The 21,877-nt window shown below is 36.6% G+C and overlaps 4 protein-coding genes across 10 annotated transcripts; 1 reads left to right on the top strand and 3 right to left on the bottom strand.

Moving 5' to 3' along the window:
- Positions 1-449: 449 nt before the first annotated feature.
- On the top strand, positions 450-4,535 carry LOC127797302 (uncharacterized). 2 transcript variants are annotated; one of them, XM_052330094.1, is made up of 3 exons: positions 450-708; positions 2,012-3,223; positions 3,752-4,535. In XM_052330094.1, exons 2-3 carry the CDS (start codon positions 2,631-2,633, stop codon positions 4,248-4,250), a joined length of 1,092 nt encoding a protein of 363 aa, XP_052186054.1. In that variant the 5' UTR covers positions 450-708; positions 2,012-2,630; the 3' UTR covers positions 4,251-4,535. The 2 variants fall into 2 exon arrangements, with proteins under 2 accessions (XP_052186054.1, XP_052186055.1); XM_052330095.1 differs by having other exon boundaries at positions 1,984-3,223.
- A 346-nt stretch (positions 4,536-4,881) lies between these two features.
- On the bottom strand, positions 4,882-8,841 carry LOC127797303 (protein ABIL2-like). Of its 2 annotated transcripts, none has more exons than XM_052330096.1 (10): positions 8,523-8,841; positions 8,172-8,329; positions 7,592-7,674; positions 7,327-7,477; positions 6,253-6,352; positions 6,046-6,138; positions 5,889-5,931; positions 5,715-5,803; positions 5,440-5,582; positions 4,882-5,340 (listed from the first exon to the last, which is right to left on the bottom strand). In XM_052330096.1, exons 2-10 carry the CDS (start codon positions 8,271-8,273, stop codon positions 5,170-5,172), a joined length of 975 nt encoding a protein of 324 aa, XP_052186056.1. In that variant the 5' UTR covers positions 8,274-8,329; positions 8,523-8,841; the 3' UTR covers positions 4,882-5,169. The 2 variants fall into 2 exon arrangements, with proteins under 2 accessions (XP_052186056.1, XP_052186057.1); XM_052330097.1 differs by having other exon boundaries at positions 8,172-8,305.
- On the bottom strand, positions 8,530-12,187 carry LOC127796990 (uncharacterized protein At4g00950-like). The gene is made up of 2 exons (XM_052329383.1): positions 11,702-12,187; positions 8,530-8,661 (listed from the first exon to the last, which is right to left on the bottom strand). Exons 1-2 carry the CDS (start codon positions 12,185-12,187, stop codon positions 8,530-8,532), a joined length of 618 nt encoding a protein of 205 aa, XP_052185343.1.
- A 4,321-nt stretch (positions 12,188-16,508) lies between these two features.
- On the bottom strand, positions 16,509-21,610 carry LOC127798347 (uncharacterized). 5 transcript variants are annotated; one of them, XM_052331861.1, is made up of 4 exons: positions 21,137-21,610; positions 18,651-19,883; positions 17,441-18,357; positions 16,509-17,206 (listed from the first exon to the last, which is right to left on the bottom strand). In XM_052331861.1, the coding sequence occupies exons 2-4, from the start codon at positions 19,858-19,860 to the stop codon at positions 16,862-16,864; spliced, it is 2,472 nt and encodes an 823-aa protein (XP_052187821.1). In that variant the 5' UTR covers positions 19,861-19,883; positions 21,137-21,610; the 3' UTR covers positions 16,509-16,861. The 5 variants fall into 5 exon arrangements, with proteins under 5 accessions (XP_052187821.1, XP_052187823.1, XP_052187820.1 ...); XM_052331863.1 differs by lacking the exon at positions 21,137-21,610 and adding an exon at positions 20,237-21,090 and having other exon boundaries at positions 17,441-18,348; XM_052331860.1 differs by lacking the exon at positions 21,137-21,610 and adding an exon at positions 20,128-21,089.
- Between the last annotated feature and the right edge of the window lie 267 nt (positions 21,611-21,877).

Raw genomic sequence — 21,877 nt, 5'->3', positions numbered from 1 at the left:
TAGATTTTAACAAAATAATAGTAACAATAAATATAATTTTTAGCGTTTTATTTGGTAGTTTGCCAGATTTGCAATGGTATTGATAGATTAAGTAAGTTAAAATTATTGAAGAAGACTTGCGGATTGTTTTAGAAGTAAAAGTCAAAATTATTTATATATAGATTATTGTTTTACTTGTTGTGAAGATGTGTTGTTAATTTTGGAAGAGTATTTGAATATTTCTAGGAGTGTTATCACCTCATCTTTTGAGCCTCAGCAAATTAATCATAAATTTAAAAATTTATTAAGAGATTCGAAATAAGTATTTTTTTAAAAAAATTAAAATAGTTTGGTAAATTATCCTTACGGAGGGAGGTTTAATGGGTGACGTCACTATAGAGTATAGACAATTTCAGATAGATAAAGAGTACTTCAAGTCCCTAACCAGCGGCCTATTGGTGTCTCCGACGCTTGTGGGGGCGGTTATCCCCTGTTAGGAAGGATGGTGGGTCTAACTGTGGAAAAGGCGAAACTTTAAGGCGTCTATGTGCAATTAAGATTACGATATAAGTACAATGGTGTAAGAATCAAGAAGAGCAAGCAGTGTACGCTAACCGGTCGGTGTATCTGGCTTCTTCTTTGGATATTTGGGATTCAAGAATCAACACCCCTGTGCCCTGCCCTCCTCGAATTCTCAGACAAATTCCAGCATCTTGTGTTGATGAAGCTGTAATTCTCTTTCTTAACAATCTTCGGTATCCATTTACTTCGATCTATGCCCAATTTTTGCTCTCCTGATTGTGTTTTCAAATGCCCAATTTTCTTTTCACTGTGAATTTTTGTTTTTGTGCCTTTTTTTTTTTCTGATTTATAAGTTGCAATAAATCTTTAGGCTTTGGAGTTTCGGGATTGTCTGTTGATTGTCCAAAACTCTTCCCAGCAAGTCTCTGGGTTTCCGGAGTTAGTCATCTGAGCTACAAAAGGCAGGTCTTCACGTCAGGTTAATCACTCGGACAAGTAAGAATGGAAAAATAGTGACTAGAAAAGATTGGGGAAGCATAGAGGAAGGCTATAATGGGGAAACATTTAGATATGACATATGGTGTCATGGTCTTACAGAAGATATGGCCATAGATGGAGATGATTGGAGACCTAGAGTTCATGTAGCCAATCCCACCTAGTAGGATTAAGTCTTGTGATTGTTGGTGTTGTAAATAAAAATTCACATTTGTAGGTCCTGTTCTTGTGAGTTTAATCATCGATTGTGAGGATAAAAGAAAATTCAGGCATGGTGTCACGTTACACCATCACGGAAGAGGGTGTGAAATGTATATAGTTTATTGCTTATTTACGTCTAACCATTCACATATGCACCACGTGGTAAGGGTATGATTTCAGTTAATTGGCTCAAAATGTTAACATAGTTGGCAAATGAGGAAGCATAGTTATTTTAAGAATTGAATTTAAAATCTTTTTCTCCTTTTTCTTTTTTTGTTTCGGTTGGGGGGGGGGGGTTAGTTATATGTGTAGTGGTTGTCTTCTTGTCACTAAGTTGACTATTGACAAGAAAATTGAAGTTGGTTTCATCTAAGGAATGCTGTTTCGTGTTCGGAATGTCTGTGCAGTCATGGAGGAATGTTGGTTTAATGAAATAAAAGATGCTTCCTTTCTGTAACCTTCTTGAATTGAAGTTTTATTTTCTAGAGGTGCTGTAGGAAATTGCAAATTGGATTGGGTATTCAAGTGTATTGGAAACTGATTGGGTATCGAGTCCATGGCAATTGTTGCCTCCTCTAACTCAAAGGTTGTTCTTGATTAAAAAAACGAAGAGGAGGAAAAAACAGAGGCATGTGATGATCATCATTTACCCACACAGCTGCTATTATCTGGACTTGCACTTGCATACGCAGTTTTAGTTTTTGTAATTATTAGAAATAAAAAGTTATCTATTTATTTACAGTAGCTTTTGGTAAGGGCTGGATATGTAATATAAATTCTCTTCAGTCACCTATGTGACAATTTTGATTTGCAGATGCAGAAAGGAGTTGCATTTGTTCAAACCAACACATTACTCCCATAAGATGATCAATTTGTTCAGAATCCGTACTGCGGGTCTTTGATAGATCTAACCCAGTGAAGATTTTGCTCAAGTCTTCAATCCTGATTTATTTTTCAGATGATGTGTTTTTTCCCTGTCATCTATATATGTTCTTTACAGTGAAAATTTAAAACTATCAGAATCTGGCGTTATAAGGCTATTGGAAGCTGATAGTCTATGGCTTCAGCAGAGGCAAGGGGAGCACGGGGCACTACTTGTAAGTTTGTCCAAGAAGATGTGAGAAACGCTTCACGGTTATCTTGCTGCTCGTCATCCTTGTCAAAATCAGAGTCTGATGGCGGAACTGGTGAAGCAGTAAATAAATCAAATCATCCCAGTTCAGGTTGCGTGCCGAAGATGTCGGTTAACTGGAAATCCTCAGATCCAAATGTGCCTCCCGAGACAAATCAGTGGCCACACTGGCAGGCCAACTGTGGACACGAGAAAGACTTTTCATGTGAACGGTTAAGTTCCCTGGAGCTGGAACTTTTAAGTGCAAACTTTGTTGATGAAATTGTGAAGTTTGACAGGAAGAAATTGCCCATTATGGAAGATGGTAATCAGGGCTAATGTAAAAGATAATGAAGTTTCTTTTCTGGCCCAGCAAAGAAAGAAATCTTCTTCTTACATGAAAAATGACCAGGATCCTAAAATTCAGGAAATTGAAAGTTTAATAAGCAATAATTTACCAAAAAATAAGGACACGGGAGAGTTCTGGTATGCGGATGATCATTTGATAGACTTGGGCTCTTTTATTTTGGCCTCAGAAGAACCTGAGAAGTTTTGTTCTGATTTGGAACCCCATTGGATTAAAGTTGAGAAGAGTGTACCTTGGTGGCGAGCAGCTGATAAAGATGAGTTGGCTTCCTTGGTTTCTTGTAAGTCATTTGAGCATGTTATGAACAGTGACCTCCCACAACCCCAGACCGAGAACTTAGGTGGAAAAGGATCTATACATCTGCAGTGGTTTGAGCATAACAAGGCTGTTGATTCATCTTCAGACCAGATGGTAGACAAACAAGTTCCTCATAGGGCTAACAATGCACAAGGAAGCCCCAGCTTAGGAAGCTTGGATGGGCAGCATGGACGACAGTGCTCTCCTGGTGATGCAGGACGCCCACCACTTGGGTTGGACAGACCATTCGGGCAAGTGCTTTTTCTACCTACCTAATAATGATTTTGTTCAATTCTATTATTTTTGCCCCTTCTTTTTGAAGGGAGTTTCTTGGATTTGAAGTGTTCATGAATCAATGTATTACGGTTGAATCTGAAAGAACTCATGACCATAACCACTATGGAATAGTATGAACATGTCATCTATCTTCTTATTTTAAGCAAGAGTTGCATAAAGTCGCTTACCATGATGGAGAAAATAATGATGCATTTCCAATTCTTTGTGAAAAAACTGAGTAACCTTAAGCAATATCCACCAGGTATCCAAACCCTCAAGTTTTGTTGTTTAATTACATTTAGTACACAACTGGAGGATCTGAAGCTAATTATTGGCAGGCCCCATACTCTGTATGACCTCCTGACAGTGGGCACTGTTTCCAATAGGATAGATATGTGAATAACTTCAGGAACATGATTTTAGCTCTACCTCTACCAAATAGGAGTGCTCAATCTCCCAATCATACATGCTGACCATTGACAATTATTACAAACATTTTGTAGGTCAACCACACTCAGCAGCATAGGTTCTAACACAACCAGTATGGATGAAGTAGAAACCCCACAAAGAGCTGTTGTTGATCTCAGCAAGGCTCAGCTGCTAGAAGCACTCTGTCATTCTCAAACACGAGCAAGGGAGGCTGAGAAGGCAGCGCAGAAAGCCTACGATGAAAAGGAGCATATCACCATGCTCTTTTTGAGACAAGCTTCATTCCTCTTTGCATATAGGCAGTGGTTCCAAATACTGCAGCTTGAAAACCTTTGCCTCCAGCTGAAGAGCAAGGACCAGGCAACTTCTATCCATTTCCCTGTTTTCTTACCATGGATCACTTCAAAAAACAGGAAAATGAGGAAGGGTAAGCACAAGGTTACAAAGCGGAAGCTGCCTCCACCCGGGAAGAAGATAAGGAAGCGCCTTGTTGCTTTTGCAGTGGGCTTGAGTTGTGCTGGTGCAGGCTTGCTCCTTGGCTGGACCATGGGGTTTCTCTTTCTTGCTTTCTAGTTCTAGCCGCGCAAAAAGCTTGTCAGCAGAGGACAATCTGGTTTGGTTTGATGGTATTGGCCGTTGATCGAATTCGTGCCTGGCATGGAAATTCCACAAAGGATTGCCAGAGCTTGTTGTGTAGTTATCTATGTACTTGTTAGTTTTGTTCATTCTATACGTGTAAAACCTTTAACTCGTCCTGGAAGATTCTGTACAAAAGATCTCATGAGCTGCAAAGATGTATGCTAGCGAAAACACACTGGAATAAATGCATGCCGTAGCATCAATTGCTGCTTTTTCTGATGTGGATGCCATAATATGTCAAAACTGCAGTGATGACTGAACTGGGGATCCCATTCTCATGAACAATTTAAGGATCAATCTCGAGTAGAGGCGATCTCCAACCCTAGAAATTGCTGGAAAGGGGGTTTGCAGATTAGAGATGGCCCTTATATTGTATTTTTATTTATCTTATTTGAATGATTACTGAAATGTGCATCCTCCTCCATTCTTACTTAGGGCAACATCTTCTTGTTCTGGTTATTCTTCCTCCTCAAAAATTGAGTAGATTAAAATTATGTTCATTCATTGAATAGACCTTAAATCAAGCTTTACTAATTTTTCTTTCAATCAGTAATTGGTTTAGTTTAGAGAGTTACGAATTTGAATTTCTTTGTTCAATGCTGGGATTGGAATCTCCACAATCACTTAGTTCCCACAGATGATGAAATGGCCGCAACCAACTGAAACTTATAATGCAAAATGATCAAAAACACTCACTGGTGGGACAAAGGAGCACAGTGGAAGAAAAAGAGAGATTGCTAACAAGTCCCCGCTCTCTCTCGCTCTCAGTATTGAGAGAATATTGTGTACAAATATGACCCTCTCACTTGCAAATTTGAGAGTCCCGGTGCACTTGAAACTCCCTTTCTCTTCATCAGTATTCATCCAAGTATGTGTATAGCATGTCATCTTTCTTGGACTTTCGCCGGCTCAGTAAGGACTTGAACAGCCGTTTGCTCTTGCTGGGGTATTGCTCAATCTCTTTGGGCTTCTCCTTTTCAGCCCGGATATACATCGAAGCAGATCTTCTAGGCTCTGAAGGATGCTGCAGTTGCAGATGAACAACACAGTCCAGAATTATGAATGGATTTAAGCAGAACAAGAATGTAAGTGGGCATTCAAATGTTAAGTTCCGGGTGCTTACCCGCCTTCTTTCAACAGAACGGCTGGAAGTATTAGGCCGACTCAGATTTGGGGTGGTTGATCTTGAATTTGAGGTAGTTGGCCTAGTAGATAGAGATCCAGAGCGTAAAAGAGGAAACCTATAGGGTGAAGTGGTTCGCTTGTCTGATAGTTTAAAAGGGGCAATGAAACATCAGTGAGAAGAAATTTGAGAAGCAAAAATTTGACAAGCATTCAAGAAATATATGATAATATGGACACAGTGTGGGCTGCAAGAGTACTTTGAGATGTACGAACCTATTTCTTTTGTTGTCGTGCTCCCAGTGAACGAGAAGGTCCCAGCTCGCTCTAAAGGTCGTGGAGAAGGAGACAAAGAGCGCCCTCTCCTGCACCACATACAAAACAATTTCATCATTAAGCATATGAAAACATGAATATGATGCATGCATGAAGCGTAGCATTTGAATTTACCTTACAGAGGATGATGGAGTCTCTTTAATTGTAGCTTCAACAGCTTTGGAGAGAAGGGAGAAAGGGAAGAAAGACTCAAAATGTCAGGAAAGTTTGGGAAACCATGATCGCTGAAGTGTGAATTGAGGCAGAATAGCTGAAAAGACGAGCATTTTACCGTTCCTAAATTGATGCCAGTCGTCCTCATCATCCAGGGGGCACCCTTGATATCTAGACTTGGTCTGGCTGGCACCATGGATGGTCTCCCCTACTGAATGTGAAATTTTAAGAAAAACATGAACACCCGAACATTTTCATCTCCAAGGATCTAAGAAACGGATAAAAGAAGAATTTCATAGATGATCAGAAGGGTAAGAGGGAGTGCCTGGCAAGATATATCTTTTGTGGTACTTGGGACTATTTATCACTAGTGACTGCTGGGATAGGCCTTCGTGATCAATATACTCCTGGCATGTCCGAAGTCTCTGAGGTACCACGTCATAGGAATATACTCAGTCAGTGTTCTGCATTCATCTCAATTTCTCCAGAGAAAAAAATAGATTTCTATAGGAGACCAGTTCAATCTAATAAAGAATCCACTTTAATACAGGTAAGCATCTGCTGCTGCGTATCATATGAACTTCAGGGTGAATAATACAACAATTTTTGTGTCTGCATACATGCAGGAACAATCCCTAGAACAAAAAGATGAAGGTAATTTGCTTGCTGAATCTGGCACCTAATTGACGAGACCAAGGCATTTCCCCAATCATCTTTCCCATATCATATTTTAACTCAAAATCTCACAAATCTGAAGTAAGATCATGCATAAACAAATGAAATTTACAATGATCTCCCCCAGAAGAAAGGACAGCTACTGATGATTCCTGGATGTGGAGTGAGTCTGCAACGACCACTCTCCAAATAGACTTTTTTTCCAGTTAAACAAAGCTTTTGAAAACTGCCTCTTGTTCACAAATCACATATATCATCTTCTACTGAAACAGATTAAGGTACGACCACGCTCAGGAACTTTCAGTTATCCCACTGCCATGATAGAGGCAAGACCTTTTGAAACATCTTAATGATAAATTCACGAACTCTTTAATCAAATTCTAAACCCAACAGTACAGTATGAAAAGAAGACAATATGAGAAGAGAAGCAGTCAGCATATTTTTTTGATAGCCAACCAAGAACTGTGATCCCCGGTAAAATCCTTGAAACCAAATTACATCATTAATTTCCTGCCAAGAGTCTCTATTCCAAAGCACATATGAAAGGCTGATCTCATAGTATTTGTTAAAGCTTATAAGAGATTGAAAGCAAATAAATAGCATCTGCAACTTGATTTTGGATGTATCTTTCCATGAATTTCGTAACTCTGAACCATAAATTTCTTCAAGGCGTTATTCTTTGAACTGAAAACAATTTACTGGATAATAGAGAAGCAAAGAATACCTGTTCAATGCAAGAAACACGAAGCTCTGCTTTAGAAACTTGATCGACCTTTTCATGCAAGAGATCATTAACCTTATATGAAACAGAACCCAAATGATCCACCGTGTTAACAAGGGCTTTGATGGTGTAATCTTTCAATGTATCCACTACTCTGTAAGTACCGGAACATTTGACAAACCAAAAGAGAATAAAATTAGACAATTAGGAAGGAATAGATAATACTAATTAATCACCACACCAGTAAGCATCAGGACTCTAAACTTACATCTGTTTTTGGTTGTCACTGGTGAGAGACAATTCAAAGTAGTCAGCGGCTGAATATAGCTGTGTCCTCAGATTCTTCAAATCCTAAAGAATCAAAATTTTTCAGGACCATGTTTAGGTCAATTGCAGAATCTTCATTAATCGTGCAGCTCAATTAAACAAATAAAAAACAACATACAAAGTTGCATTATATGAAATACTTTCAATTATAATAAGTGGGTGTTTGGTTGTCAAGTGAAATATAGATTATTGAGAAGATCAGGGCACAAAGCCAACGAACACATTCAATGTAGAAGTTTCCCAACTACTTCATACATGAAAAGTTTGGTCTTTCTATCTCTCGGAATTCATTTTAAGACAATAAATACTTGGTTGATGCATCAACTGTTCAAAATCCAACAAAAGCAATCTGCATATGAACCATAAAACAGCTGAATATCGGAAGCAGATAGAGGGAACCTGCTTCTAATAAACCTGAAATTTATTCGAGAAGATTGCAGAAACCAACCTTAACAAACAATGCAGCCAAGAATAAAAGCACTAGGAGGGTAGATCGATCGAGAATAGAAGCAAGAAACTACCTTTAGACTGTCAGCGAAGAGCAACTGCTTCACCGAAATCTCATCGTAATTCGCCGGCTCTCGAAATATGGATGCTGAAACAGAGGAAACCATTGTCTCCATGGGGGAGAAGGATGTAGCAACAATTACCTATCCTGCAAAAGTATATTCAAGGGAACCTAAAAGAACAAGAAAATAGATCACATTGTGGGTTCTGATTCTCTGCAAAATAATGTGCTCTAATTCATCTCTAATGCCAACGCAGAAAACAAACCCAGAGGAGCAAAAGGATAACAGAAAAGGATTCACTGTCGCAAAGAAGAATTAACATTCCCCAAAAGAGTTTAGTCGGTTCAATCGTCAAACACTTACTGGGCAATTAAACAGAGAGGCTACAAACAGCCATTGGAGTAATGAAATCCAGGTTAACTGAGAAGCGAGTCAGTTTACCGGCATTGGGATTTGACACGGCGAAACCGGCCCATCCCACGGAAAGAGACGAGCTGTTTGGCTGTATTCATATGTATTGACTAAACCAGGGGAAGAAGACAAGGAGGAGTTTTGGAGGGGCATGTTTGGGGGGGCAAAGAAAGGCAGAGAATATGCATGGACGTGCGAGACACTGATCATTGAAAGCTACAGAAGAAGGAAGGAGCAGCAGTTTTGTGCCGAGCACGTTGTACAGACGAGACTGCCGTCCGATGCTCTTTATTGATTGATAAATTACTGTCAATTTAAAGATATTTTTATTATTTTGATCCCTCCATCAATAAATTCAGCCAATAATTTGGATTTCAAAATTTATTATTTAAATAAAAAAGACTAATCCTATGTATAATTTTACCCAAAAATCTCGAATTTAAGTATTGTGATGTTATATTTGTGTAGACAAAATGGGATAATTTTGTTAGAGCAATGATATTTATTTAAATTGTACATGAATCTTCAATTTAAATGACATGTTTTTATTAAAAAATTAAAATAAATAAATAATATTATTCTTATAGTATTTTGTGTGATGGTTGACCAACAAAGTTCTCGTAATCTAACAATTTATAAGTGCATGATAAATAACATAGCGATAAGTTGGTCACTTAAAATCTAATCTCATGAGATCGAGTTAAAAATGTATTTGTAAGTATAAAATGTAATATTTAAATTAAATATTTTTTTAAAAAAAAAGGGTAATTGTGATTATATGCATTTTTGGGAATGTGAAGAATGGGCAAAGGACGGGACAGATGAAGATCGACGGCTGTGACTAAGGGTTGGGGAGGTTGAGCTTTCAGATCAATTGAATTATTAACGGCGTGATCGCAGTTGTGGGGGTGGGACCCCACAGAGTTGCTGAGATTAGTTGAGAGGAAAGGAGAGCTTTGACTTGAAGAAGAGTTCAGGGGATCTCCCAATCATCGTCAGATCAGCGCCGTGAACGGTGGGTGTCATGGCCCCACTCAAACCGTGCGAACGAACACACACTTGCCTCTCGGTGGCACGTCTTCTTTGATTATGGGCCCACTCTAAATTAAATATTTTCACGAAAAATACATCATGATGCGGTGCGAGATGTGGAGTTTATCATTGTGTGTATGTGTTTTTTTTTTTTTTTAAAGTAATATTTATGATTTAAATTAAATAATTTTTAGCATAAAAAACTCCTGTAGTCCTGTTATACTGGTTGTCACACTTTTGTCCTTTTTTTAATAAAAATTATTTTAAAATAATAAGTATTGAAAATATCGTTATCGTCAAGTCGTTTAAACTCAAAAAAAAAAAAATTAAATATGGTAGAATATTCTATGCACTAACACTTTAATACTTGAATCAAACACTTAAATTTGCTAAAGAGTTGAATGTTGTATTGAAATTAATATTAAAAATATATATTTTTTTAATAAAGACTTATCTATTTATAAAGAAGTATAAGAATTTGTGATGCGTATTTTTTATATTTCGAGATTAATTAGAATTAAAATTTATATGAATAATGTCTATCAATTTACAGAACTCTTAAATAGATTTTCGAATATCAAAATTATCATATTTGAATAAAACTTCTTTCAAAAAAAAAATTATTGGATGAGTTTCAAGAGAATCCAATTTCTTGAAATTAATTATAATCTCTGAAAAAATGTAATCCCCCTCGATCGTTTAAGGTCTCCAAGAGACGCGATCTCCTTAAGACCATACCTTAACATGTTATTGAATTTGTCATTGGCACGATACAATATGAGAGTGGTACCAACCCACACTAAACTACGATTTCAAATATATTTTTATAATGAACTAATAGCATATGTTATAAATATATAACTGTCTATTATTTACAAATTAAATTTTCATCAAATTCTAAATTCAACTCTTTAATAAGGGTGATAGAATTTTACATAAATAATACTTGAACACTTAGAAATGACACTCATATATCGATGTATTATATATTTGTATTAATTTAACACATAATATTGTGTATCAATATAGAAATGTCACTCTGAGTAACATTTATAAAAGTTTTAAGATCATGGAATCATTACATAAAATGATGTAACTAATCACGTGCTTATAAAGAAAACAATTCACTAATTTATGATAATGCAAAAATCCTACGACCAACAATTGAACTGTTGTTCTTGTTGGGCTCGGGCTAGCCCGTGACTGATTCCTTGCCAAGACCACTCTGCGCCCCCCCATGGATCGGCCCATTAGGCCTCGCTGGGCTGGCCCATCAGGTTGTCATATTTTATTTTTCGTATACTTTGTATTTTTTTATTTTCTTATAAAAAAATATTGTTTCAAAATTTGATAAATCATGAGTAACAACTCTTAAACTTAAAAAAATAATATCTTTATTTTTTATTTTTCGAACAATTTGCAATAGTTCTTGTAAAAAGAAGACAAGTAAAGAGTGAGAACACTAAAATGACTTCTTTTTTAATTATTAAAATATCGATGAACAAATCTATAAAAATCAAAGTACTAAGATAAATTTAAATTATTAGAGAAGATGATTAAATATTAATCTTCGAGTATATAAATCCAGTTATATGTCCCACATACCTAAATACTTTTCAACTAGAGATATTCGAAGAAGAAGTGCACCCAAGACTCAAAGATTCTAACAAAGGGGTTCAGAAGTTGAACATATATATATATGTAGCATATATAGCTTTTATATGTATGTAAAAACCAGTTCATGCAACTGTTATATATATATATAAGTGGAAAGAAAGTTTAGAGTATAATTAGCTAGCTAGCTAGCTATAGGAGATGATAGCTGGGTGGAATGAACACTGGTACGTAGTCCATGGATCATCTTCCTCGATCGACTTCTATATCTATTATCTTCTTCTCCACTGCACCACCTGCTTCACATTCTGGCAAATGCTTGCCTGTAATTAATATATATGATGTAATTTTGATTAATTAATTAATTAATTAATAGGACATAATTAGTTTCCTACTTCGATGATCATGATCATCAAATCAAACAATAAACTAACTAATGCGAGATTAATCTGTAAATTAATTAGAAATTAATGGAAAATTAATACCCAGAGGCGAGACTTGGAGGAATAATTCATGAAACTGCTTCTCTTCCGAAGCTTTTCCATCTTCGTCTTCGTCGGACCAAACGCAGAAGGAGTAAAGTCGAAACTGCCCCCACCATCCCCCTCACCATTTTCCTTGAAACTCCCCCACCTCCACGAACCGAGGCTCCTAAACGACGCCGTCTGGGACAGCGACCGCCTTCCCGAGGAGTTATAAGGCCCGTCCAGCACCGTCGTCGGCGACGACATGTCGCCAGTAATTCCAGCCTCGTTTAGCAGCCTCGGCGGGAGCTCTAAGCACCTCGCTGCCCTGGGCGCCGATCGCTGGCAAGCGTTCGGTAGGGGCTTTCCCGGCGCCTCCTCCCACTGGAACGGCACCGAAGCTTTGGTCCGGAGCGGGGGCGTCACCATCCCCGGCGACTCCGGTGGCTTGGTCGGCAGTGAGAATAGGGAAAGCTTTGGCGGCGTAGTAATTGGTTTGGATCCCATACCACCCCCCCGGCTCTCTCTTTCTATCTCTTTCTATATATATATATATATATATATATATATCTTTCTCTCTGTATTCTTCTTCTTCAGGTCATGCAACTAATTAAGTGGGTAGTTTCGGTTTCCATGGATATATATATATATATATATATCGTGGGAAGAGGGAGAGGAAGAGCTTCCGAAACGCTCCGGGGCCAGGCCAGGCGCTTCTGCTTCACAAGAAAGGGACTGTTATTCGTGAAACGATGTTGCTTGTATTTAATTTTCATATACATACACACACATATTATGAACAAATCCGGTTAGTCTGTTGGGTCATGCCGATTGAATCTTTTTTTAACTCTCCCTTCCCTCCCTCTTATAAATAAATAAATAAATAAAATTGATATGAAAGTTAAGTTTTAAATGTATAGAGTTGTATTAAAAATATTAAAATAATATGATAATACATTTTTTAAATAATTAGGATTATTATCATGAAAATAGAACCATGCATAAACAAATTTCTTTAATTCTTATATCTTAATTGTTGTAAGCTAATAACATTAACGTTGGCAAGTGATCTGGAGATGGGCTTAAGAAAACGACCAGCAAGAGCTTCACATGTCTGACTTAATTTTGTGAAGATGGTCATTTTTATTATTGGCAAAGTCAGTTAAAACCTTAATTTCCATATCAAAATGACACCTTAATTTGATAGTTTCTTCTATCCCGCTTATTTTATTTTTATAAATTAAACTTCTCTTGCGGCCGGCGCATTAATCTTAACTCTAAGCTCTCTTTTTTTGTTTTTCTAATCAGGCGAAGTGAGTGTATTTGATAATATATTCGTAGTCATAGACTTATATTTAACTAACTAAAGTTGAGGGTGAATGAATTAAATGATACTTGTTATCTGTTTATAGCCTGCCAAAGATTATTCAAAATGACTTAAGACTTAAATGACTTTTATATGTGTCACATAAATAACATATATTATTAAACTAAACTCATACTAGTATGAGTGTAATATATAGGAGAAATTTAACATAGGCTTCAACTCATTGGCTCCGTTTATTACAGTTTAATTAAAGAAATTATACCCTCTAACTTCTTAGATTATAACTTCTAAAACTTAGAATAAATTGTGAACTTGTTTATTACAGCTTCTCAGAAGTTGTAATTAAACAGTTGTAGTGTTTGATACTATAAGCTGTAAAATAACTTATTTTTGTATAATTGTTCATAATACCCTTAATAGTTATAGAATGATAATTTAAAAATTAATTAATGTATATGTATAAGTTTATGTTAGATATGAGCCCTAAAGACCAATTCTAATGACACAAAGGGACTCGATCTTGTAATTCTTTAAATATTATTTAATGGCAAGTTTATGTTTTGATTTAAATTGCAATATGGTTTAAATTATAAAACATACATCCATCAATATAATAAGGAGTGGATACCATTCTTAAGAGTTAAGAATACAAGTTACGGGTAACCTACAGTTCATTATACTATAAACATGTTCCTGGCCGTAGAATTCATAATCTGGATAATAGCAACTCGTAAAGGCCAGCACATCGTCTTCTTCCTTATTCAGTATAAGATACTGAAAGATAAGGTTGGTAAGTCTCATGCCATTCTATATGAGATATAGAAGGAAGATGAGTGAGTGCTCGTTACAAGAACGCATTCACTGAACGAGACTGTTAACATTAAATCACATGGGTTATTTCTCACGGGTCAATGATTTAATGTTAGCTGTGATTTTGCAACTAGTCCTTAAACCTGAGATGACATTGATATCTGTGTATTAGTGGATTAGGATATCAATGATATATGTGATTGTTCTAATCATGAATAATCATACATATCTATGTGTCTGATTCAGTGATACATGAGGTATGTGTGCATCAGATATGGAATCTATCACTTCGAGATTTATGAGAAAGATATCATATGCGATCCAGTAATCACTTGACAATAAATCATTGGTCGAGGTAATATGACGATGGAATTGTTCCATAAGGGTTGTGTCATAATTAGTCAAGATTGATTTTGGATTTGGTTATATGATGAGATTAAGAAATTCGACCTGCTGACCATGATCTCATATCTTGTCGGGATATAGTATGATAGAAGGACCGTATTGCATGGTAACATAGTAAAAGGTTTACAATGCTTGCTTCACAATAAATTGGGTAATCATGACATATTGGTAGATGTCACTCGTGATTTACGAGAATTAATTATTGATTATTATTGTTACCAATTTATTTGTAAACCTAGAAAGTCCCACCCGAAAATAAATCACTTTCAAAGAGAAAATAAATAAATTAGTAATTTTATAATTACTAATAATAGTGCATTTATTTATTAGATAAATAAGAATAATTAAATAATTATTATCATTAATTGGGTTGGGCCTTTTGCTAGCACATTAGGCTTTGCCCAATAGTACTATTGAATTGAAGTTAAGTTAAATGATTTGGGCATGGCCCAATTATATTAAATGGAATGGGCTTGAGAAGCCCAACCCATTTAATGTATATATAAGCTCTCCATCTCTTCATTTACTTCACTTGATGTCTTCTTGAATCACTTGAATGTTGAGAGAGTTTTGAAGAAATATTCTTGAATCCAAAGAGGTAAGTTAGAAATTTTTGTGAAAAATTTCTTTACTTATCATTTTCTTTGAAATTCTTGAATATAAGTGATTTCAGGTGGACCGATTCAGCATCCTACACTTGTAGGATTAAACGACGGGAAATCTAATGGTGAAATCGGATTTCATTAAAGAGATAACCTTTCGTTTTATTTCCAATTTGCTAAACCATAATTTCTTAAAAACGGGATACTTGCAAACTAAATTTTAATTTCCGCTGAGCATATAATAAGATCTATGTATCCCAACAGTTTCAAGTGTTATAAAAAAATTAATTAGTGTATAAAGAGAAATGGAGATGGCGAGAGAGAAGAAGATATCTGAAAATGGAGATAGCGGTGGAGAAGAGAGACCCTTGATTGCATGGACAGAAGAGTAATTCTTTGTTAAAAACAGAAACAAAATTGTCACAAAAATATAATTGTTTAATCAGAAGTTATAGAAACTGGGATATCCCAACTTTAAAAAAGCCAACTTCTATCCCTTCTAAAAGCTAGTAGAAGGTATAAGTTAGAATTCTACAAGTTAAAATAAATATTAATACCTACTTTTTTAAAACTAAAAATTAAAAATTACAACTTTTAAGCTACAACAAAGAGCCCATTAAACCAAAGCTAATGGTAAATGAAGGTAATTTTTCGCTTGAAGTTTTGATGGAAATTTTGGGATGGTAAAATTCTCATTTTGCCATTACGTACATTCATTGTGGATGCATGTGCAAGGAGAGAATGGGATTTTTACCCAACCCTGCTAGTTTTGCTTTTGCACAAACTATAATAAAACTAATTAATAGATATACTGTGAAGTTATGACGTTATATGATAATTAATAATATTAAAATATATTGTGAAATATAGAAAGAACAACTATTTTAAAGTTTTCACTGTTAACTTGGATCAGTGAAAAATTCATAATAGATTTTTCTAAATTTAATAATATATCTTTATATTATTAATAATAAAACATTGTGAATTAACTGTATACATATGAATTACATCTTAATAAATGTCTAAAACTCTCATTAATAAAACCCTTAATTTTGTTAAGGAGCATGTGAAATTGCGACTAAAATTTTTGGGGCCAATTTATGAATTTATCATTTTCGATAAATGAAAATGTGAGTGAAATTTTTTAGTGGAATTTGTGAGTTTTGTCATTTTCGATAAATGGAAATGCAGAGAGAAGGCAGCCATGAACATGATTGAGATGTGTACCACCAATGGGGAGCAGCAGCAGACGCTAAAACCATTCAACTGACCACGACATTAGAGCTCATCCCAGCCACTGCCTCCCATCTCTCCTGCTACTGCTGCTTCTGTTTGGTCACATCTCTTTCTTATTAATCTATCATTTTAGTAAACTAAAAATATGCTGTTTTGGTTATTTGGATTCAAACCACAGTGAAAGTGAGCTCATACACAAAATTTTGTATATTTATCTAGAAGGTGTGATCTGTGAGGTATTGGCACATATGAAGGGTACCCTAAAATTTTGAACAGAAATGTCCATATGCTACTTATAAGCTACTGTCCTAAGTCTAGTACTGCCCTAGACGCCAATTTTAAACTAGAACAAAATTAGACAGGGCCAGTGACAGAGACTAGAAAATCTTAGTCTCAAGATTCTATTCATACACTTCAACTTTGTTAGCCCTTTTGTGAAGATGTGAAGTAGCAGTAATGCCTGATGGAGGATAACAGTACAGGGGGATCTAAAATTACAAACTAGAAGAACAGAAATTATTAAGTACAGATAGATTAAAGGAAAGGCAAAGAAACTATATTCCTTGACTAGAAAATAGATATAACAGCAACCGTTGTAATGGCTCCTCATTTTTCCTTCTTCATTGTTCTTTTTACAATATCTAGTTGCGTTTTAAGTGTGGATTCAAGGGATTCTTATTGCACAAGTAGATTGGCAACTATACAACTTCACTATACGTACTCTGCAAAAGCCATACCTGAAGAGAAACGACAGGATTTGAATCTTCTTGGGCCTCATTTTCAGGTTCAGAGTTCACAATACTACTTGCTGAGATGGATGATTCCATCACGGGCCAAGGTGCCCTCAAGATCCCCAATGATTCGAGCTACTCGGACTTCGATGCCCCTCTGGATTTCTTGGAAGAGAGTTCTGACAACATTGCAGAATCGCTTCATGTCAAACCTGGAAGATGCCTCAAACTCCTCTACACTTTGAAGAAATCCCGAGTCAATCTTGGATTGTATTTCTATCAACTTCTGTCCTGTTGCAACTATGTATCTCTGGACCTGAAATGTTTCCTCAAGGAAGTGCTCTAGTGTTTTGGTTGCCTCCTTGCTCCTACAGGTGGTAGAACCTCCACGATTTGCTTCAAGATCATTTTCATGCTGACCATAGAAGAGAAAAGATGAGCATGTTAAGAATAAGGATTGTGTGTGCCTATTGAACTTAGAGCAACATGGGCATTCCGATTCCATATTGCAGCGTCCTAAATTAAAGAAAAAAAGATTTCTCAACACAGTAGAGATTGCATACAACAAAGAGTCTAAAATTTAAACATTTAACCAAATCCATATCCATAGAGAAATGAGTTTGCATTAAGCACTAGAATGGGGGCTCACCATCCGCTTGCAGAGTTCATCAGTCTTCCCTTGGAGAGACTGGTACCTGTTGACTTGTTTATTCAATAATGACATTAGCATGTGAAATTCCCGTATCCCATCCTTCTCATTATCGTCACCTTCATTGTCTTCACAAATTTCTCGCTTTCCTGTCAACCTCTCAAGAATGAGTAGTTGCTGCTTGAGCCTCTTTATCTTGTAAGAAACTCCAAGAGAGTGAAGGTCCATCTTCCATGGAGAACTGGCGGGGTTACTCAAGTATTGGGATGACGATGACTTTTCAACAATTTCAGTCTCTTCAGGGCTAACATGTTCATCTTGAATGGGATCTGGATCGAACACATCATCTCTCTCTTCCTTGAACTTCTTTTCTGGACACAGGTAACTCTGGGTTATTTCTTTGGGCTGGCTTTTCATTGAAGGTTTGTTTTCTTTTCGAGATTCTGCTTCCTGAGAAATATCCAGTGGTGTCATTGTCTCCTGTTCTTTATCCTCTGGTTTCATCTTTATGATCTTCACTTTGGACCAAATGTTTTGATATCCTAAAGCCAGACCAGATGGACATGAATTTAGCTTAGTCGTTTGGCAACCTTGGGGATCTAACTGCAGGACAGACTGCTGTTTCAGGGAATTTATCTCAGCTTGCCGGTCCAATAACAAAGCTTCAAGTTTCATATTCTCTTGACTGAGCTGTGATAGATCATGGTTAAGCCCTTCAATATGAGACTTCAGCCTCTTTATTTCTAGTTCCATGCTAAGAAAACGCCATTCAAAAGCTTCTAACTTCTCATCCTTAAGTCGCAGTTGTTCTGCAAAAGCATTTATTTCTACGTGATGCCTCTGTTCAACTAGAGTAGAGTATTTTTCAGCTTCAGATTGAACCCAACCCTCCAACAGCTTGACATCAGCTGCAAATACTTCACAAGAAATTTGAGAATCAGAACAAAATTCAAACAATTTTTCAATCACTACCATGAGCACCATGATCTTGGCATATTTAAAGAAAATCAAGCAAATCATAGTTACTAGAGGCCTAAATTCTTCCTTCTTGTCCTTTTTCTTTCCCGTCTCAGTGAAGTCTTAATGTTACCAAAATTAATCTAAAAACACAAATTTCACAAAGGATAATTTCCCTTTTTACTGATGGTAATGTCAAAATCACTGGCAAGAAAGATTATAAATGTGGGATCTGAGAAAGATGCGTACTTACCCAGTTCCTTCCTTTCATCTTGCAAGTACTGGTCATAAAATGGAGAAAAAATACCCAGTTCCTTTTGATGCTCGGGTTGACCATACTCCAGAAGAAAATCAGTTGCCTGTGGTCTACTCCGTCCGCTCTGTGATGACACTTTTGCCTTGGAATGTGCAGCTCTTCCATCTGTGAGAACCTCGAACTGTGAACCCAAATGCTTGGTCAACATGCTTCTCAGTGATTGCTTCTCCTTTCTGGACTCTGGAACTGCTCTCCTCCTTTCTGTTTCTACCTCACCTTGCTTTTTCTTGGTCTTTGATAATTTGAATTCATTTAAAAGCATTTGCTTCTCTGTTGTGTCCAATTTTGATTTCCTTAACATAGCTGATAAAATCTTGTCCTTCTGCTCCAGCTCCTTTTGCGCATTAATCAGTTCCACGGACAGCTTTTGAGCCATGAAAACAGATTCCTCCTTTTGCTCCAACATTAAATCAAGCTCTTGTTTTGCAGACTCAACTTGCCTGAGGGTTCGACTCATTTCAGCTTCAAGCTGTCGCTGGCTAGAAACCAGCTCAATATATGCAGTTTTGTGCTTCCAGACCTCCGAGGAATGCTCTTGGGCTTTGCGCTTTGCATTGTCTCTCAATTCCTCTACGACATTTCCAGCCTCCTTGAGTTTTTCTTCTAGCTCCCTTGTCTTTTGCTCTTCTTGCTTCAATTCATTATCCTTAGACTGCAACAAACGATCCTTCTCCTGTAACTTATCACTAAATTCAGAGATAGCTTCCTCCCTTTTCTTCTGCAGAACTCTAAATTCATTCAAAAGAGCTCCAATTTGCTGCCGCAGCTTCTTTCTTTCGGAAAACCAGCTCTGCTCTTGGGAGGCAAAGATGCCCACAACTTTTTCGTTGGCCTTTGCATCTTCGCTTCTCATCCTTTTTAACTCTTCAATCTCTTGCTGTGCAATCTCAAGTTTATGATGGATCGTACCATTTCTGCTGTCAGCTTCAACTCTCTGAACTCTCCAAACAAGCAATCCTAAGAGATGAGCACTTCCTTGAAGCAGTCTATTCCTTATTTCTGACCATTTCTCGTCATTCACTTCAGTCTTTGATAAAACCCCGAGTGAAAAGAATGCACAAGAAACACCGAAGAACATTGGACACAAGCTATCACTTTTGTCTTCAGATATAACCAGACATGAATCAATGACCCCCTTTTCATCCATTATTCAAGAAGGCGCCCTTTCCTCTTTGGGAAATATCAAAACAGAGAATTACAAATTAGAATCCATTTATAAATTTGAGTATTCTGAACAGATTCATCAATTCAAAAGACAATAGCTAAAATCTCTACAGGAATAGAAAAACAATTAGCTTTGTTAAATTTACAGAAAGAATTGAAGAATAGAGAATCAATTGAAAACTATAGCAAATGCAACGACCAAAACAACAATAAAGCTCAAAGAACAGGTAGTAAAGCCTCTTCAACTCACTTCCATAAAACTTCCTCTTGGAAGGACAATAATTCTCGATAAAAATGCCAGACAGGCCAAGATATCGTGAGATTCAAGAAAGTCAGAATTGAAGCAACACAAAACTTACAAGACATACAGTTCTTGAGGCCTCTCCAACTTATTAAAGCCAGGAAAGAAGGCTTTTGAGGATTAATTCTACCTCAGAGGAATGTCGGTTTTGAAGGAGATCTAAAGAAACAGAAGAAGAAGCCCTATCTTCTGTCAACTGTGTAAGTTATCCCATATAAGCAGCCAGAGAATGCCAATTACATGAGCTTTACACGAGTGAAGCTGTCAGAAATCAGTTAAAAATTCCCTGTTCTGTAACTGAAGAAAGAAATCATGAAAACTGTTGCCTGGTTTTCAGTGAAGCACTGAGCCGTCTGACCCCACTTGCACCCTTCTTTTCCTCCCTTTTCTCCTCCTTTTCGTCTTGACTTGTCATGAATATTGCTAGGCAAAAGTACTAGATTCCTGCTGGTTTGTCACTATTGCTTCTTTGATAAAATGGGAAGGTTGAAAATAAACGAAAAAAAGGGGCATATCTTATCAGACTGCCATTGGATATAGTACATTTCCAGGGTGGATTACCTGTATCAAATTGTGTCTGTGAGGCTGTAACGTCTCATAGTCAATTTTACAAACACATGGTGAACAGTGTCTAGATACCAATTTGTTTGTCAAATACCTTTAAGGGGTATGCCTTTCTTGTTGTACCGACACCATGTGAAACATAGATTTTTTATAAGGGGCAATTACAAGCCTCACCCACCTCTCCCAAATCGGCCATTATTTTGATAGGTATCTCCTAAACCTCATAATCTCAATAAATAGACAACGACAATAATATCAGTGTCCTTGTATCAAATGTGAACCACAAGAAAAGTCTTCATAAACAGAAGCAGCAAAAACAGAAAGACCCACTAATAAAGAACTCGTATATCAAAAGAGTAAACATATTGCCAACTTTTGGGAATTGAGAGAGTACCCAGGTGAAATTGGACTTTTGAAGAAGCTACAGTAAGCAATGGAAAGTAAAGGAGCAAGATGCCGCCAGAGAAACCAGGTTTTTATGGGTCCAGAGAGAGAGAGAGAGAGAGGGTGGCTTTTGTGCTCAGCTTTCGCTGCCCTGGGAGAGACCTGTAAAGCAGGAGCTTGTCGAACAAAAGCCATACAAATCTCTGGATGGGAACAATTTTCAAGTGTATTTGTAATCGTATACACATGCAGAGATCCAATGACCATCATACTCTTCCAAGATCTGGCCTTGGAGTTTGGGCTCGTTGGCATGGCTGATCTCCATTTCTATTGCAACCAATAGGATAAAATAGAACGCCTCAAAACAGAAAATTGTAACAAATTGACATGGACTTGTGCTTGCCTAGTTCAAAGTTGTCAACCTTCGACTGTTCTTCCAGACACTGTAAGAATTGTTTGCTAGCAGGATAATGCTACATGGCCAATTTGGCCGACAATGCTACCATGTACCAGGCTGTTTGGCTTTTAAAAAAACTGTTTACTGTTTAAAAGTTTATTAATATTTAAATTAATAAAACATTTAAATAATTACACTTGTAAACTATCAGTTATATTATTATATTATTATGTATTTGATTTGAAAAAATTGATAACTCAACAAACTTAATAAAAAGACAAAAATAAAATGTTGTTAAATAATGTAAATAAAATTCATACAAATACTAATTTTTAATGAAAATATTAAATATAT

Source organism: Diospyros lotus, chromosome 3, assembly GCF_014633365.1.
Source record: "Diospyros lotus cultivar Yz01 chromosome 3, ASM1463336v1, whole genome shotgun sequence".
NCBI classification, from domain to species: domain Eukaryota; kingdom Viridiplantae; phylum Streptophyta; class Magnoliopsida; order Ericales; family Ebenaceae; genus Diospyros; species Diospyros lotus.
Note: the sequence above shows the minus strand (reverse complement) of the source record. Positions and strands in the feature narration are given on the sequence as shown.

What these genes read in the sequence shown, in the direction of transcription:
- LOC127797302 (XM_052330094.1), top strand. Translation starts at nt 2,631, where the DNA reads ATGGTAATCAGGGCTAATGTAAAAGATAATGAAGTTTCTTTTCTGGCC. An exon ending in GGGTTGGACAGACCATTCGG is followed by an intron (nt 3,224 to 3,751) that starts GCAAGTGCTTTT and finishes AACATTTTGTAG; the next exon opens with GTCAACCACACTCAGCAGCA.
- LOC127797303 (XM_052330096.1), bottom strand. Translation starts at nt 8,273, where the DNA reads ATGGAGACAATGGTTTCCTCTGTTTCAGCATCCATATTTCGAGAGCCG. An exon ending in CTGGCATCAATTTAGGAACG is followed by an intron (nt 5,932 to 6,045) that starts GTAAAATGCTCG and finishes TTCTCTCCAAAG; the next exon opens with CTGTTGAAGCTACAATTAAA. An exon ending in CACGACAACAAAAGAAATAG is followed by an intron (nt 5,583 to 5,714) that starts GTTCGTACATCT and finishes TTAAACTATCAG; the next exon opens with ACAAGCGAACCACTTCACCC.
- LOC127796990 (XM_052329383.1), bottom strand. Translation starts at nt 12,187, where the DNA reads ATGGGATCCAAACCAATTACTACGCCGCCAAAGCTTTCCCTATTCTCA. An exon ending in CCTCCAAGTCTCGCCTCTGG is followed by an intron (nt 8,662 to 11,701) that starts GTATTAATTTTC and finishes ATATGAATACAG; the next exon opens with CCAAACAGCTCGTCTCTTTC.
- LOC127798347 (XM_052331861.1), bottom strand. Translation starts at nt 19,860, where the DNA reads ATGGATGAAAAGGGGGTCATTGATTCATGTCTGGTTATATCTGAAGAC. An exon ending in AGATGAAAGGAAGGAACTGG is followed by an intron (nt 18,358 to 18,650) that starts GTAAGTACGCAT and finishes TTTCTTGTGAAG; the next exon opens with TATTTGCAGCTGATGTCAAG. An exon ending in ATGAACTCTGCAAGCGGATG is followed by an intron (nt 17,207 to 17,440) that starts GTGAGCCCCCAT and finishes TTCTATGGTCAG; the next exon opens with CATGAAAATGATCTTGAAGC.